The sequence below is a fragment of the Protopterus annectens genome, chromosome 1.part0 (assembly GCF_019279795.1).
Source record: "Protopterus annectens isolate FY-2018-M chromosome 1.part0, PAN1.0, whole genome shotgun sequence".
Classification (NCBI taxonomy): Eukaryota; Metazoa; Chordata; order Ceratodontiformes; family Protopteridae; genus Protopterus; species Protopterus annectens.
In genome coordinates this window covers 1,917,497,353-1,917,513,449 of record NC_056725.1, presented here as the reverse complement: position 1 = coordinate 1,917,513,449, position 16,097 = coordinate 1,917,497,353, and the positions used below count along the sequence as shown (strand labels likewise).

The window sequence follows — 16,097 nt, the reverse complement described above, 5'->3', positions numbered from 1 at the left end:
GTAGAGGATGCATTAGTAGCCCTCGGGGTCGAGGAGATGACGTCCGAAGCAGATGTTGGGTCCAAGCTCAGTCAAGCCGAAGCACTGAGAGGAAGGCTCGGAACCGATAAAGATTGATCCGAGCCCTCCCCCTCGGGTCCGACTGGGGAACTGTGGAACCTTGACCCTGTGGACTGGACCGACGGGGTCGGAGCAAAAATTGGAACCGAGAGGCCAGCAAAGCTACTGGAACCGACCTAACGGCACCCGACGGAACCGACAACTCTGGCTCCGAGGGCCGAGAAAGTTGTGGAGGAGGAACAACAAACAATGAAGGGGCCATGGTCTCCGGAGCTGACTGGGTCGGAGCCGAAATCAATTTGGCCAGCACCGATGATTGAAGCAGTTTCTTCACCATTCTATCAACGTCCTCATCGGAAAGGGACATTGAGGACATAGTTGGAGATCTGGATCTCCCTACAGAGGGAGACTGACATGAAGAAGAACCCGGTCAAACAACTGGAGACCGGCTCCAAAACAAAATATCAGTGACCAGCTCCGAAAGGCTGGGAGCCGATACAGACTTAGTCAATACACTACCTTCTGTCGGCACCGAAGCCAATGGAGCCGAAAAAGGAGAAGCTGTTCTAGCAACTTTCTCTGGTGTCTCCGAAGAAACAGACGGAGCCGGAGAGCGCTTCTTAGCAGTCTTTTTGTCTTTTTTAGCTGGAGAGGATATGGCACTGGAAGACTTGGCCAAGTCTTCCTTGAAGGAGTGTTTAAGCAGTCCTTTCAGAATGAGCTTGTTCTTCCTCTCCTGTAGCATGCAGGGACTGAAGGAATGGCAAAACAAGCAGGACTCTTGGAGGTGGCTAGCCCCCAAGCAGTACACGCACATGGAGTGCCCATCAGTCAAAGCCATTTTATTGTTGCATTCAATACACTTCTTAAAGCCCGAAGGCCTGTGTTCCTTAGAATCCTTAGACATACTGTATAAGGAGTACACACACAGGGACAAGCTGCAAAACCACACGTACATACAAAAACCTAACTAAACCCCGTGTGGGAAACTAAAGCCTCTAACTAAAAATGGCCTAGTAACCGACGGGAACAAAACTACAGGGAGGACTAGGTCCTCTAATTTAAATGAGCCTAGCCCAGGCGAAACAAAGGCAAGATAACACCACTATCAGATGACAAAACACTAAATAAGCTACAAGTAACAGGAAGCACAACACAAAGAGACCACATGGAAAACAATGGGGAGGACTAGGTCCTCTAACTGAAACGAGCCTAGCCCCTGGAAAGAAAGGGAGTGAACGGGATACCAAAAACAAAACGGCCAACAAAAAAGGCCACACAACTAGCAAGAGAGACACACACACACAGTAGCTATAAAAATAGCTTTTTATGGTCAACAAATATCCAAAACTTTAGAAAAAGTATACTTAGCCACAGCCAAAAGCGAGACCACGTTTGAGCGTAACGAGCGGCAAACGAGATCTGGGGAATGGGCCTGTTGCATGATGGGATACCTCTTAGCCACGAGCCAATTGAAGACTTTGAGCTAGAGTATGGCCGAGTCGGAGCCGAGGTTCGGCTCTGAACCCAGGGGTAAGAATGAAGGCAAGATTGGACTACATAACATCTTTTATTTTACATTTTATAGCACAAACACTGAAAGACATCTGCTATACAAAGCAATACAGTCTCACAGTGAAAACAGACTTAGCATAACAGGTTCTTTGCCTTTGAAACTAACACTCATTGAAACAGCAGTGAAACCCACATTAAAAGAAAATGCATCTGGCCAGTGACAGACAAAGATTACCTTTGGGCTGTTTTCAAATCATAGGCCCATTACACACAAAACATACATGTTTTCTTTGATACACCTTCCAGATTGTATTAAATTATATTCCTTGTATAATACAGCACACTTGTTAAAGTACGTTTTTAAATTTATTATTATTAACATTTTTCCAGTAAGCAGTAAAACAAATTGCATGAACCAATAATGACAAATCTGCCCAATTCAGAACATTTCCATCATAAAAGTCTAGTCAAACTTCTACAATCCACCAGTAAAAGTAAATATGCACAATCTCTGCAGAAGTAAAAGTCACCTGAATAATTCCACATTAAAGAGATCTGTAACTAATGAAGAGATTGCTGCTAGTAAACAACTTTAGAATTCATTGTTTCATCTACAAATAAAGTGCCTGTTGCCCTTGAAGAATAAATTGCCTATGTTACATTAAAAAATGATAAGCTAGTAATATTGTAATAGGGAATAGATGACAAACTGATAACAGGTTACTAGGTATCTCCGCCAAAAAGGACATTCTCAGTACTGCAGCATCCACCCCCTTAGTACAACACAGTACAGTATCAGCAATCCATCTACATTCTGTGGGAATAGAACCCACAGCTTTCTGCATCAAAAGCAAGTATTCTACCTGTTGTGCTACTAACACAAACAAAGTTCACATAAGCAGCACTAAACTTCTCCCTCCTCTGAGGAACTATGCAGCAAACCTTAAGAAATCTGGAAAAAGCCAAAATTTATTGGAGGTGTGACAAAGCCTAGTGGTTAATATATCTTCCTTGACTCTGAGTAATGAACAGTATGAGGTACTCAATAAGGGTCTTTCTTTCATTCCTGCTAGAGGTTCATCCTTACATGAGGTCCTCACTGACTTAAGACTGTTTGTAAGATCTTGCTTAGGATTCTTTATGGTAATAATGCTTATGAGCATACTGGGAAACATTTTAAACATTGCTTGTACAATCTTAGAAAAGTTGCTACTTGCTAGAATAAAATGGTTTGTGTTACCATGCATTTCCTGAAAGATAGCCATTTAAGTTTCAGTCTTCCTATCATTACTCAGTGAATTCAGTTCTCACTAATTTGCTAGAAAACCACACATTTTGAAAGGAACAGACCAAAGAGCTGGTGTGGGTAGGGAATTCAGCTCTTGCTTCTTGTACCTATACGGTTGAGCCTGACTAACTCTACCCACCAGGTATGCTTAACTGGGGCATTTTACACATACACACACACACACACACCCCTGCCTAATGAGCAGACAACATACACATCCCTACCTAATGAGCAGATAACATACGCATCCCTACCTAATGAGCAGATAACATACGCATCCTACCTAATGAGCAGATAACATACGCATCCTACCTAATGAGCAGATAACATATGCATCCTACCTAATGAGCAGATAACATAACACTTGTCCAGCAGATAAAATAAAGAGATAAACGAGCAGATAAAATGAAACGTCCCGAATGCACAACGAATGGATAAACTGAAATGGCCTGAATGCACAACAACAAATGGACTTAGGATATAATAAATTAATTGCACATCTGCAACAAACTTTAATTGTGGTGCAGTCTGTTCGACTCAGCACCCAGTGAATGCCAATAGCAGCAGTTGATAAAACCCAATACAAGGTAAAAACAGTTGGCAACAGTAAATACGACCCAACACAAAATAAAATAATAACTGTTAACTGTGGAGTCTTGATTTTTTTTATCTGGTGTTTGCTTGGACAAAAACAAAAAAAAAAAGCCCAGGAAATTCGGAAATTAAGTGGGCCGTTCAGGAATTCGTGACACCCCAATATTTTGCCCTCAAAACCTGTAAAAACCAAGGAATTCAGTATGGTTGAGAGGTCTACTCCTGGTCAATGTGTCTTCAATCTTAGCCCCAAAGACTGAAAATCCATCAAAAGTGACATTAATAAAGGAAACCCTGAAGTAGTTTGCAAAGTTGCACAACTTCATCTAAGCATCGTGATGCATGGCAATGCCAGCACCAGCAGTTAGGGACTTGCTATCAGCCAAGCTGGAAAGCAGATGCATGGACACATTAGAAATAACGAGCCTAGTGGTTAATATATCTTCTTTGACTTTGAGTGATGAACAGTATGAGGTACTCAGTAAGGGTCTTTCTTTCATTCCTGCTAGAGGTTCATCCTTACATGAGGTCCTCACTGACTTAAGACTGTTTGTAAGATCTTGCTTAGAATTCTTTATGGTAATAATGCTTATGAGCATACAGGCTTTAGGAAGCCTAGCCAGTTTGTTCTGATCAACTCTCCTTTGACTGAAGCATTCTTAAAGCTAAGTGAATGTGACATTTACGAGTTTCATAATCTTACTAACATTCAGTTTAAAGCACTTTTTGAGTTGATTTCAAATGAGCATGTTTACGTGCGCCCTGCAGATAAAGGCGGTGCCATCATGCTTATGGATACTACCAAATATCTTGAAAGTATATATTTAATGCTAAATGGTGCTGATACTTATATTGAATGCTATAAAAGTGACATTGGTAAGGTTATTCAGAATGTACATAACAGCATTCATGAACTGTTAATGGAAGGTGTAATAAGCAGAGATTTGTATGGTTACTTTATGGTTGAATTTCCTACTATTCCAATACTATATGGCCTTCCTAAGATTCATAAGTGTTTGAGTAACTCACCCATGAGACCCATTGTCTTGGGCCATGGGTGGGTGACTGAACCTTTGTCAATCTATGTTGAAAAGCAGTTATGCCCTTTTATTGATAAGACAAATAGTGTACTTAGAGACACTAAGCACTTTTTGATGCAACTGTTTGACTGGTCTTGCATAAATAGTATGAATGATGTTATAATGATTACCATGGATGTAGTATCCCTTTTTACCATAATTCCTAATGAGGTAGGAATGGACTTTGTTAGACTGTTTTTGTCTAACAACTCTGATTATTCCACAGGTCAGATACACTTGATATGTTCATCGCTTGACATTATACTTAGTAATAATGTCTTTGTGTTTCATGACAGCTGTTACCATCAGAAGGTCGGGATGGCCATGGGCACCATGTCTGCCAACATGGTACTTGCATATTGGGAGTCTCTATATGTTCTAGACAGAAGTAACTTATTTATCCTGTACATCTCACATTATGTACATTTTGTAGATGATGTGATCTTTGTATGGACTGGCTCGATAGAAACCCTGAATGAGTTCGTGGACTATTTACATTAGACCACAGATTTTTTAAAGTTCACATTTAAAGATTCATGAACCTCGATAAGTGTTCTTGATGTTTGTGTCTTGAATACCCCTGATGGTTTTGATACTCAGCTCTATCTATTTTTGGACTACATGAAAAGAGACATAGAGGAGCTCTCTGATTATGTAGCCCAGGCTGGTATGACCCTGACCCTGAGCAGCATCTTGCCCTCACCAAGAATGATGCCACAATACAAAGACAAGATGATCAGCTTTAATAATTGGCTCAAGTACTGGTGTCATTCTAAGGGGATCCAATGTTTGTCTGCCTGGGATGACATGTTGGACAAGCCACGCTGCTTCGCAAGGGACGGCTTGCACCTGTCACCACTGGGCTTCCGGATATTGGCCAAGGCTCTTGCCATCCCCATAGTGCCTTTTTTAGGCAAGGTTCAAAAGACAAACCCACCTCCTTAGAAAACAAAAATGAAAAAAAAACTAAGGGTAATGCTGCTCAATGCCAGAAGTCTAAATCTCAAGATGCAGGCACTCGATGCACTCCTCAGTATGGAGAACATCGACGTCTGTGCAGTAACTGAAACCTGGTTCAAGGCTCCTGAGAGCACCCCAGCGCTACCAGGCTATACCTCGTATCATGCTTTTCGGCCCCAAAACCCGGGCCGAACCACAAAGGAGGGAGTGTCCATATTCATCAAGGACACCCACACCTCCAGGTTAGTAGCAACACATGAAGCATCACAGACCATACAGGTGCAACTAACCATAGGCAAAACTGCTATACAACTGGTAGCATGTTACAGACCACCCTCCCAATCTCAGGAACCCCACTCAGCCTTCCTGAAGACATTGGAGGATATGAATGTATTACAAAATACCATCATACTGGGAGACTTCAACTACCCTAACATAGATTGGGTACATTATTCTAGCCCTAACACCCTAGCCCAAAGGTTCCTGGAATTCATAAATTCAAATGCACTGGAACAACTAGTCACCTCTCCCACTAGGGCAGATAATATACTAGACCTGATCATCACAAACATGGGGACAAAATGCTCCACACCGGAGGTATACCCCTCACTAGTGAGATCTGACCACAAACTAATCACTCTGGATATACATATCCCACCTCCACCCCCCAGCACAAAAGACCACAGTGAAAAACTTCTCAAAAGCAGACTTCACTCTTCTTAAGACTGAGATGGTATCCTTTAAGCCCACTGGGCCAGTGGATACCACATCCCACAATGCTGAATCCTTCACAAATGCTTTCTATGGACATCTCCAAGAATGCATGGATCATGCAATCCCAAATAAATCCAAGTCCTCTCCACCAAAGGCAAGCGTCCTGTCTGGTGGACCTCAGCCATTAACAAATTGTATAACAAAAGAAGGAAGCTACTGCACGACAGAGCAAAATCCCATAAAGGGAAGACATCTCTGATCAACACTAGCAGAAAACTACGTTCTCTCTTAAAAACATCCAAGGCCAACTTTGAGAGAAAAATCGCTAAGGACACTAAAGATAACCAGAAAGCCTTCGTCAGCTATGTTAGAAACCTGGGCGGAAACCCTCAGATATGCTCAGAGTTAGTTCACAACAACAAAAAATACACTGAACCCACAGATATTGCCAACATTCTGGCTGACAGGTTCAGTGCAAATTTCTCCCCTCCCTCACCCCCAAAAGAAGTAATACTTATCCCAGCTGAATGTAATCTCCCTGTCAGCTCAGATGTCCAATGGAGAGCCGCCCTCAGCAAAGCTAAAAACACAGCATCAATGGGACCTGACGGTATCCCGGGTTGCGTGCTACGTGAACCCCAAGAGGAGCTAAACCCGCACATAAAAATGCTATTTAACCTTAGCCTTACTACAGGATATGTACCTGAACACTGGCATACAGCAACAGTGGTCCCACTCCACAAAAGGGGTACCTCTACAGACCCTGGGAACTACCGCCCCATAAGCTTAACCAGCCTGGTCTGCAAAGCTATGGAAAGAATCATTATGGAACTCATAAACAGAGACATTGGGGACCTACAGACACTTGACCCCACCCAGTTCGGCTTTGTAAAGGGCAGATCCTGCCTTTTGAACCTGGTTGACTTTTTCGAAACAGTCACTAGAGCCATTGATGAGGGCAAAGCAGTCCATACAGCCTACCTGGACTTGGCTAAGGCCTTCGACACAATACCCCACTCAGGCATCATAGATAAGCTCAACAGCTTAAATGTAAACCCTTATGTCACTAGATGGGTTGCAAACTGGCTAATGGACATAACCCATAAAGTTAAAATCACTGGAGCAATGTCAGACTCAAAGCCAGTCACAAGTGGTGTCCCACAGGGATCTGTCCTGGGACCCCTCTTGTTCGGCATTTATTTCTCAGATGTTAAAGCAAACATGGGAGGGTTGTGGCTGACAAAGTTCGCAGATGACTGCAAACTAGGCGCCATAGTCGATACACCAGCGGACACATACATCCTACAAAAAGGCCTCACAGAAACGGACAACTGGTGCCGGAGTCATGCACTTAAACTAAATGCCAAAAAATGTATAGTCATCCCCTTTGGGAAAAACAAAGTACCCACAAATTATCACATAGACAGCAACCCACTGAGTACAGAAAAAGTAATCAGAGACCTAGGGTCCCAAGTCGACAGTGACCTCTCATTTGACACCCACGTTGCCAAAGTGGTTAGAAAAACATTCTACCTTGCACACCTTATCATGAAGGGATTCACATCCAGATCCAAGGATGTCATTGTACCCCTATACTCCTCCCTCATCAGACCCATGATTGAGTACAATGCCCCATTTGGTATGTACCTCATACGGCATTTGCTACAGCTGGAGAGACCACAAAAGTACCTCACCAAGAGGATCATGGGTCTCCAACATATGTCTTATTCTGCCAGACTAAAGAAACTCCAGCTCTATTCAGTAGCATACCGCCTGCTCAGAGGTGATTTCTGTCTGACGTACAAGGCCGTGTCCAATCAGGAACTGATTGTAATGCTCCACCTCAAAAAATCCAAATCCATCAGAACCACAAGAACTAAAGACTTAAACCTCGGCACAAGTATGAATAGGACATGCTGGAGGGATAGATTCATAACCCAGAGGCTTCCCATGCTCTGGAACAAGATCCCAGTTCATGTTAGGCAGAGCCCCTCCTAAACGGATATGGAGGTTTAGGATTACCTAATTTGAAAGGATATTTTAGAGCTACGCAGTTAAGGCTCTTATACATAACACAAGTAGAAAGCTATAATTCAAAGTGGAAAAGGATGATGATGAAGCAAGGGGGTTCAAGAAATATGAAAGAATGGGATTTTGGATGCAGATCAGTTAAGGAGAATAACAGACGCACAGATTGTGCTGATAGGGATGACTGCCATTAGGAATACAAAGAATAGACAAGAAGGGACTAGAATTTACTGGATGAAACTGACAAAGGAACCAAGGTACTTGGGGAAAATAATTAGAGAGAGAATGGTAATAGAATGGGATGAGGCCAAGAATTCATTTGGATTGCAGTCTAGTGATTGCCTTGGGATTGATATCAGAGTATAGGCAAGGAGAAAGGGATAGGGGAATCCTAAATGAAAGACTGTTGAGTTTTTAATTGAGTCTAGAACAGAAGCTGCCCTTAGAAAAGGGATAATTAGTAGGGCATATAAAATAATGCACAGTAATTATAGGAATCAATCAGAAGAGGTCAGAAAGGATTGGGAAGAAAGATTAGATGTGCCATTCACAAAGAAACAATGGGATGACATATGTATGTTTCCCAAATATGCAAATAAATCCAGAAGATTTTTGCCATGTAAATGTTTGCATAGAAACTTTTAAACCACAAGCAGACTCTAAGGCATTTTTCCTCAGGTAGATGGCAAATGCTGGAGATGTTATGGAGAAGAAAAAGGTAACTGTGAATATATGTTTTAGGAGTGTCATGAGTTGCCAGACTTTAAAAATTCCCTACAGAGTATACTGTCAGGAATACTGGGTGAGCAAATGAGTGTAACTTGGATACAAAATCTGAATTGCCTAGAACATAGCAAGGCCATGTTAAGTTTCATTCTGATGGCTGCCAGAAAAGCAATTACTATAAAATGGAAATCAAAATCTAAACTGGCTACCTTGAATTAGTGAATATTGTATCCGAGATAAAAGAACATGAAGTGGAATCTTTAGATAAGAGTAGGAGTAAATTGCCAAAAAAATGGAAATTGTGGGAACAATGTGTACAAAAAAATGTTTTTGAGGAGGGATGAGGTTTAAGAGAAGGCAGGAATTGAATAATTTATATAGTGTTGCTTAGATTATATGAATATAATAGTATAAATTATGTATAATCTTTGTAAATTTGAACTTCTTAATATGGTTCTATTACTTTTATATAAATGTAAATGTGCATGTGCATGAAAGTGTTTTAAAAAAAGAGTGGTTAAGACACAGCAGGCTCCAGAGTGTCAGAAGAGTCTAGAAACACAGTTCCCCACAATGCAGCCTATTTTTAATGTGCAAGTAAAACAAAAGAACCTGCTAACACAGCACTGTAGCCAAACTGGAGGCTGAACTCTCTCAACTCAGGGCTGGCATGACCAGACAGGAGGAGATGGTAACCACACACACAGCAAACCCAGTCCCACATAGACCTACCACAACTGCAAACCAAACACATAAAAACACAAAGACATACTCAGAGGCTCTAATAAAAAACTTACCAAAACAACAGAGGCTCCCAAAGCAGACATCCACAAATCCACCACCTCAAAACAAAACACATGCAACAGATACTTCAATAAATCAGTGTGTCAACCAATCACAGCCCTTAAGGCCAAACACCATGCCTGATACACTAGTAATAGGTGACTCTATAGTCAGACACACTGATGTCCCGCTTACCAGGCTGAACAAGGAGAGGGTGACTGTGAGCTGCCTATCGGGAGCTAGGATCCGCCACATAACACACGCACTCAGGTCACTCCAAAGCAAGTACAAATATTACTCCGTCATTGTCCATGCTGGCGTGAATGACCTGAGACATACCTCCCTGGACTACATGAAAAGAGACATAGAGGAGCTCTCTGATTATGTAGCCCAGGCTGGTATGACCCTGACCCTGAGAAGCATCTTGCCCTCACCAAGAATGATGCCACAATACAAAGACAAGATGATCAGCTTTAATAATTGGCTCAAGTACTGGTGTCATTCTAAGGGGATCCAATGTCTGTCTGCCTGGGATGACATGTTGGACAAGCCACGCTGCTTCGCAAGGGACGGCTTGCACCTGTCACCACTGGGCTTCCGGATATTGGCCAAGGCTCTTGCCACCCCCATAGTGCCTTTTTTAGGCAAGGTTCAAAAGACAAACCCACCTCCTTAGAAAACAAAAATGAAAAAAAAACTAAGGGTAATGCTGCTCAACGCCAGAAGTCTAAATCTCAAGATGCAGGCACTCGATGCACTCCTCAGTATGGAGAACATCGACGTCTGTGCAGTAACTGAAACCTGGTTCAAGGCTCCTGAGAGCACCCCAGCGCTACCAGGCTATACCTTGTATCATGCTTTTCGCCCCAAAACCCGGGCCGAACCACAAGGAGGGGAGTGTCCATATTCATCAAGGACACCCACACCTCCAGGTTAGTAGCAACACATGAAGCATCAGAGACCATACAGGTGCAACTAACCATAGGCAAAACTGCTATACAACTGGTAGCATGTTACAGACAACCCTCCCAATCTCAGGAACCCCACTCAGCCTTCCTGAAGACATTGGAGGATATGAATGTATCACAAAATACCATCATACTGGGAGACTTCAACTACCCAAACATAGATTGGGTATATTATTCTAGCCCTAACACCCTAGCCCAAAGGTTCCTGGAATTCATAAATTCAAATGCACTGTAACAACTAGTCACCTCTCCCACTAGGAGAGATAATATACTAGACCTGATCATCACAAACATGGGGACAAAATGCTCCACACCAGAAGTATACCCCTCACTAGTGAGGTCTGACCACAAACTAATCACTCTGGATATACATATCCCACCTCCACCCCCAGCACAAAAGACCACAGTGAAAAACTTCTCAAAAGCAGACTTCACTCTTCTTAAGACTGAGATGGTATCCTTTAAGCCCACTGGGCCAGTGGATACCACATCCCACAATGCTGAATCCTTCACAAATGCTTTCTATGGACCTCTCCAAGAATGCATGGATCATGCAATCCCAAATAAATCCAAGTCCCTCTCCACCAAAGGCAAGCGTCCTGTCTGGTGGACCTTAGCCATTAACAAATTGTATAACAAAAGAAGGAAGCTACTGCACGACACAGCAAAATCCCATAAAAGGAAGACATCTCTGATCAACATTAGCAGAAAACTACGTTCTCTCATAAAAACATCCAAGGCCAACTTTGAGAGAAAAATCACTAAGGACACTAAAGATAACCACAAAGCCTTCTTCAGCTATGTTAGAAACCTGGGCGGAAACCCTCAGATATGCTCAGAGTTAGTTCACAGCAACAAAAAATACACTGAACCCACAGATATTGCCAACATTCTGGCTGACAGGTTCAGTGCAAATTTCTCCCCTCCCTCACCCCCAAAAGAAGAAATACTTATCCCAGCTGAATGTAATCTCCCTGTCATCTCAGATGTCCCAGTGAGAACCGCCCTCAACAAAGCTAAAAACACAGCATCAATGGGACCTGACGGTATCCCGGGTTGCGTGCTACGTGAACTCCAAGAGGAGCTAAACCTGCACATAAAAATGCTATTTAACCTTAGCCTTACTACAGGATATGTACCTGAACACTGGTGTACATCAACAGTGGTCCCACTCCACAAGGGGGGTACCTCTACAGACCCTGGGAACTACCGCCCCATAAGCTTAACCAGCCTGGTCTGCAAAGCTATGGAAAGAATCATTATGGAACTCATAAACAGAGACATAGGGGACCTACAGACACTTGACCCCACCCAGTTCGGCTTTGTAAAGGGCAGATCCTGCCTTTTGAACCTGGTTGACTTTTTCGAAACAGTCACTAGAGCCATTGATGAGGGCAAAGCAGTCCATACAGCCTACCTGGACTTGGCTAAGGCCTTCGACACAATACCCCACTCAGGCATCATAGATAAGCTCACCAGCTTAAACGTAAACCCTTATGTCACTAGATGGGTTGCAAACTGGCTAAAGGACAGAACCCATAAAGTTAAAATCGCTGGAGCAATGTCAGACTCACAGCCAGTCAAAAGTGGTGTCCCACAGGGATCTGTCCTGGGACCCCTCTTGTTCGGCATTTATTTCTCAGATGTTAAAGCAAACATGGGAGGGTTGTGGCTGACAAAGTTCGCAGATGACTGCAAACTAGGCGCCATAGTCGATACACCAGTGGACACATACATCCTACAAAAAGGCCTCACAGAAACGGACAACTGGTGCCGGAATCACGGCCTTAAACTAAATGCCAAAAAATGTATAGTCATCCCCTTTGGGAAAAACAAAGTACCCACAAATTATCACATAGTCAGCAACCCACTGAGTACGGAATAAGTAATCAGAGACCTAGGGACCCAAGTCGACAGTGACCTCTAATTTGACACCCACGTTGCCAAAGTGATTAGAAAAACATTCTACCTTACACACCTCATCATGAAGGGATTCACATCCAGATCCAAGGATGTCATTGTACCCCTATACTCCTCCCTCATCAGACCCATGATTGAGTACAATGCCCCATTTGGTATGTACCTCACCCGGCATTTGCAACAGCTGGAGAGACCACAAAAGTACCTCACCAAGAGGATCAAGGGTCTCCAACATATGTCTTATTCTGCCAGACTAAAGAAACTCCAGCTCTATTCAGTAGCATACCGCCTGCTCAGAAGTGATCTCTGCCTGACGTACAAGGCCATGTCCAATCAGGATCTGATGGACATGCTCCACCTCAAAAAATCCAAATCCATCAGGACCACGAGAGCTAAAGACTTAAACCTCAGCACAAGTATGAATAGGACATGCTGGAGGGATAGATTCATAACCCAGAGGCTTCCCATGCTTTGGAACAAGATCCCAGTTCATGTTAGGCAGAGCCCCTCACTGACTCTCTTCAAGAGAAATCTTGATGAGTGGATGGGAGATCGTAAGCTTACACCAGGGGTCACATCTGTGTCACTACTAGACAGGGGCACAGTAATCTAATTCTATTATATAAGGGGACCTTCACTGTGTCACTACTAGACAGAGGCACAGTATTCTAAATCTATTCTGTGCATTTTGTACCATTTTATGGGGTGGTGAAAGCCACATCACTATGGCTAGGCTTACAAATGCCCCAGGGCACCTCCTAAACCTCCATATCCGTAAGTCTAACTCCTCACGAATTACTCACTCGATAGGCCTAAATCTAATATGCAACATCAACAAAACCTGCTGGAGAGACAGGTTTGTTTCCCAGAGGCTGCCCCTTCTCTGGAATAGACTTCCCATACATGTAAAACAGAGGGTTCCTATCACATAATCAAATTTCCAGAAGGTTGAACACCAGAAGTTCGAACTTGGAGTTCGAAAGTTGAAAATGTCAAAGCCGCGAAAGTCCAAATTCTTTCCCAGGGAAAGAATTTGGTTGGCCGTTTCTGCGGCTTCGACATTTTCTCCACTCCTTATAGGCCTGAAATGACTCTAGACTCTTCTGCCTTACACTGAACGAATACGTGCTATAGGAATAGAAGATATCAGACGGTCAAATGCTGGTGATATAGACTTTTACTTCTTTACATTTATGTTTTCTACCAGTTTTTGATCTTTTTTACTTTTTCTATAAATTTGACTAGAATGTACAGCTGATTAATGCAGAATCTACCCAAGAGTTTTTTTTTTCACAGTTTTCATACTGTAATGGGCTCAGATGATGGCTGAAAAGTGTCTACAGGAAGAGATCGTTTATATGGTTGTCAAACTAAAATTAAATAAAGAAATCAATTAATTAATAAACTTGCTATAAACAGAGACAGAAACAGAGCATTTAACAGACATGACAAAAAAGTCTGTAATGTACCTTTTCATTGAAATGTATTTCAACAAATTTTCCAAAGCGACTGCTGTTGTTGTTTCGAACTGTTTTAGCATTACCAAAGGCCTCTAGCAGTGGATTAGCTATAAAGAAAGCAAAATGCAAACCAGTTAGTGCAAAAGGTAAAGTGTTTATCTTAATACTTTCACAAAAGATGCAGTTTGTACGAAATGTTGTAAAATGCAATCAAGCTATACATTTCAAACAGCTGTTGGTTATCACCTGGGAGAAAGAATGTCCAGTTTTCATTACAAACATAAGGATATGCTAGAAATGATGTAATGCACATGGCTGTGGAAATTCCCAAATCAAAAACAGAACAAAAAGTGATATGATTGTAACAACAAGAGAAACTGGATGCAGTAACAAGTAACAGAAAGCTCTTACCTGCATAATGCAGCAAGGAGGCAGTGTGAAATACAAAGATGATAAACTGAAAAGGAAAGAAACTCGATAGAAAAGCAGTGGGCTTTAGTTTCGTAACTGCATCTGCCATGGTTCAATTTTCCAGGAGTATTGTAGAAAGACTTGAAGAAAGCTCAAAGAAGCTGGAAGGACAGGCAGACCCAAGTCCAAACAGAAAATAATATGGGATTGTATGAAAGGACTTGACCGGACAAGATGTATAATGGAAACATAAAGGGGTACACAACATAATCAAATGTGGCTGACTTCAAAGAAAAAAAACAGCACAGCTGTTAAATTAAACAGATACACAGGAACAATCATATATCAATAAAGCAGGTAGCTAACAGGACAGGTACATGACTGAAAGCATTTTTTCAGAGAGGGAGAAATGAAAAACAACCAGAGGAACTGGTCTACAGAAGAAGAGCTGGCAAAAGTTCTGACATGCATCAGAAAAATAAATTCAGTAGTTAAAAACAATGTTAGAATGGAACTGATGATTAGTGCCAGGAAAGGCTTCAGCTCCCAGGTGATCTTGAATTGGATTAAACAGTAATCAGGGAATTAATTACTGCAAAGAAGAGCTAGGATTTGTACTGTGCGTAGCCAAACACAACGAAATAAGGATTTTGGTTTTCCTATTAGATGACCGAAGACGCATTCTTTCGAATGTGTTATGTTTTAAGTGTTTTTTTTTTAATTTTTTTTTTTTTTTTGGAAAAGCAATTTTTTTCCCTTGGAGAAAAATCGCTGTTCTAAAGGTTCGAGTTTGTAAGCTTTCGCTTATATGGGGTTGATAAATCATCATTCGCTTTTCTAAGCGTTCGATGATTTAATATAGACCCAGGATTTCTAATACTATGATAAAACTACACCAGCAACACAGTGTTAAAGCTACAATTATAGCACTATCTGTTCTCCTCTTCCCAAAACAATAATCCAAAACAACATAAGTGTGTTATTTGTAAATGTCTTTCACTAAATCAGTTTCCTTAATGTTGGTCTTCTTACCCTTTACCAAAGGAGTGACAGTACAATTTTTGTAGTCATGCTCTGCACCTAGACAGAAAAAGCACTTGGAATGGAGATCCTAGTAGACAATCTGCCTACCACAATCGCACATTCCCTTCCTAGCTGACATCTAAAAGAGCAACCAAGAGCAATACAACTATTAAAATAAAGAAAGATTCCCCAACAGGGCACTTGTCTGAACCAGTGAAGGCAAACAGTACCAATGACAACATGAGGAATAGACCGATGAGTGCAAGACCAGCTTTCGGACTAGTGGTGAGACAGTCTCGGGTTTTAGGCTCATACATCCTCTTATTTACCGTTATGCCCACGAGCTTAAGTCATATGTCAGATATATGGCTCTATGGAAGGTTTTGGCTTTGATACCCTGGCTGGGTGTCTTGGTTACTTGGACAGATAACCCAAAAGTTTGGAATACTGCAACAGTGATCTAAGGAAGGACATTATTAGCTTCTAAAAGGTTTATTGACACTCAAGAATCCAAGAGATTAAATGAAACCTATTCAGTAGACAGTTCCTTACATGCTATGGCAAACTG

General features: G+C 42.0%; 1 protein-coding gene across 1 annotated transcript in view; it reads right to left on the bottom strand.

The window, feature by feature from the left end:
* Window positions 1–14,615, bottom strand: part of MYO6 (myosin VI) — a 692,995-nt gene extending 678,380 nt beyond the window's left edge. Inside the window, exons 1-2 of the mRNA XM_044077058.1 lie at window positions 14,507–14,615; window positions 14,105–14,202 (exon numbers count right to left, since the gene is read on the bottom strand). Of these exons, the coding sequence (XP_043932993.1) occupies window positions 14,105–14,202; window positions 14,507–14,615 (207 nt within the window). The remainder of the gene's footprint in view (window positions 1–14,104; window positions 14,203–14,506) is intronic.
* Window positions 14,616–16,097: the final 1,482 nt, after the last annotated feature.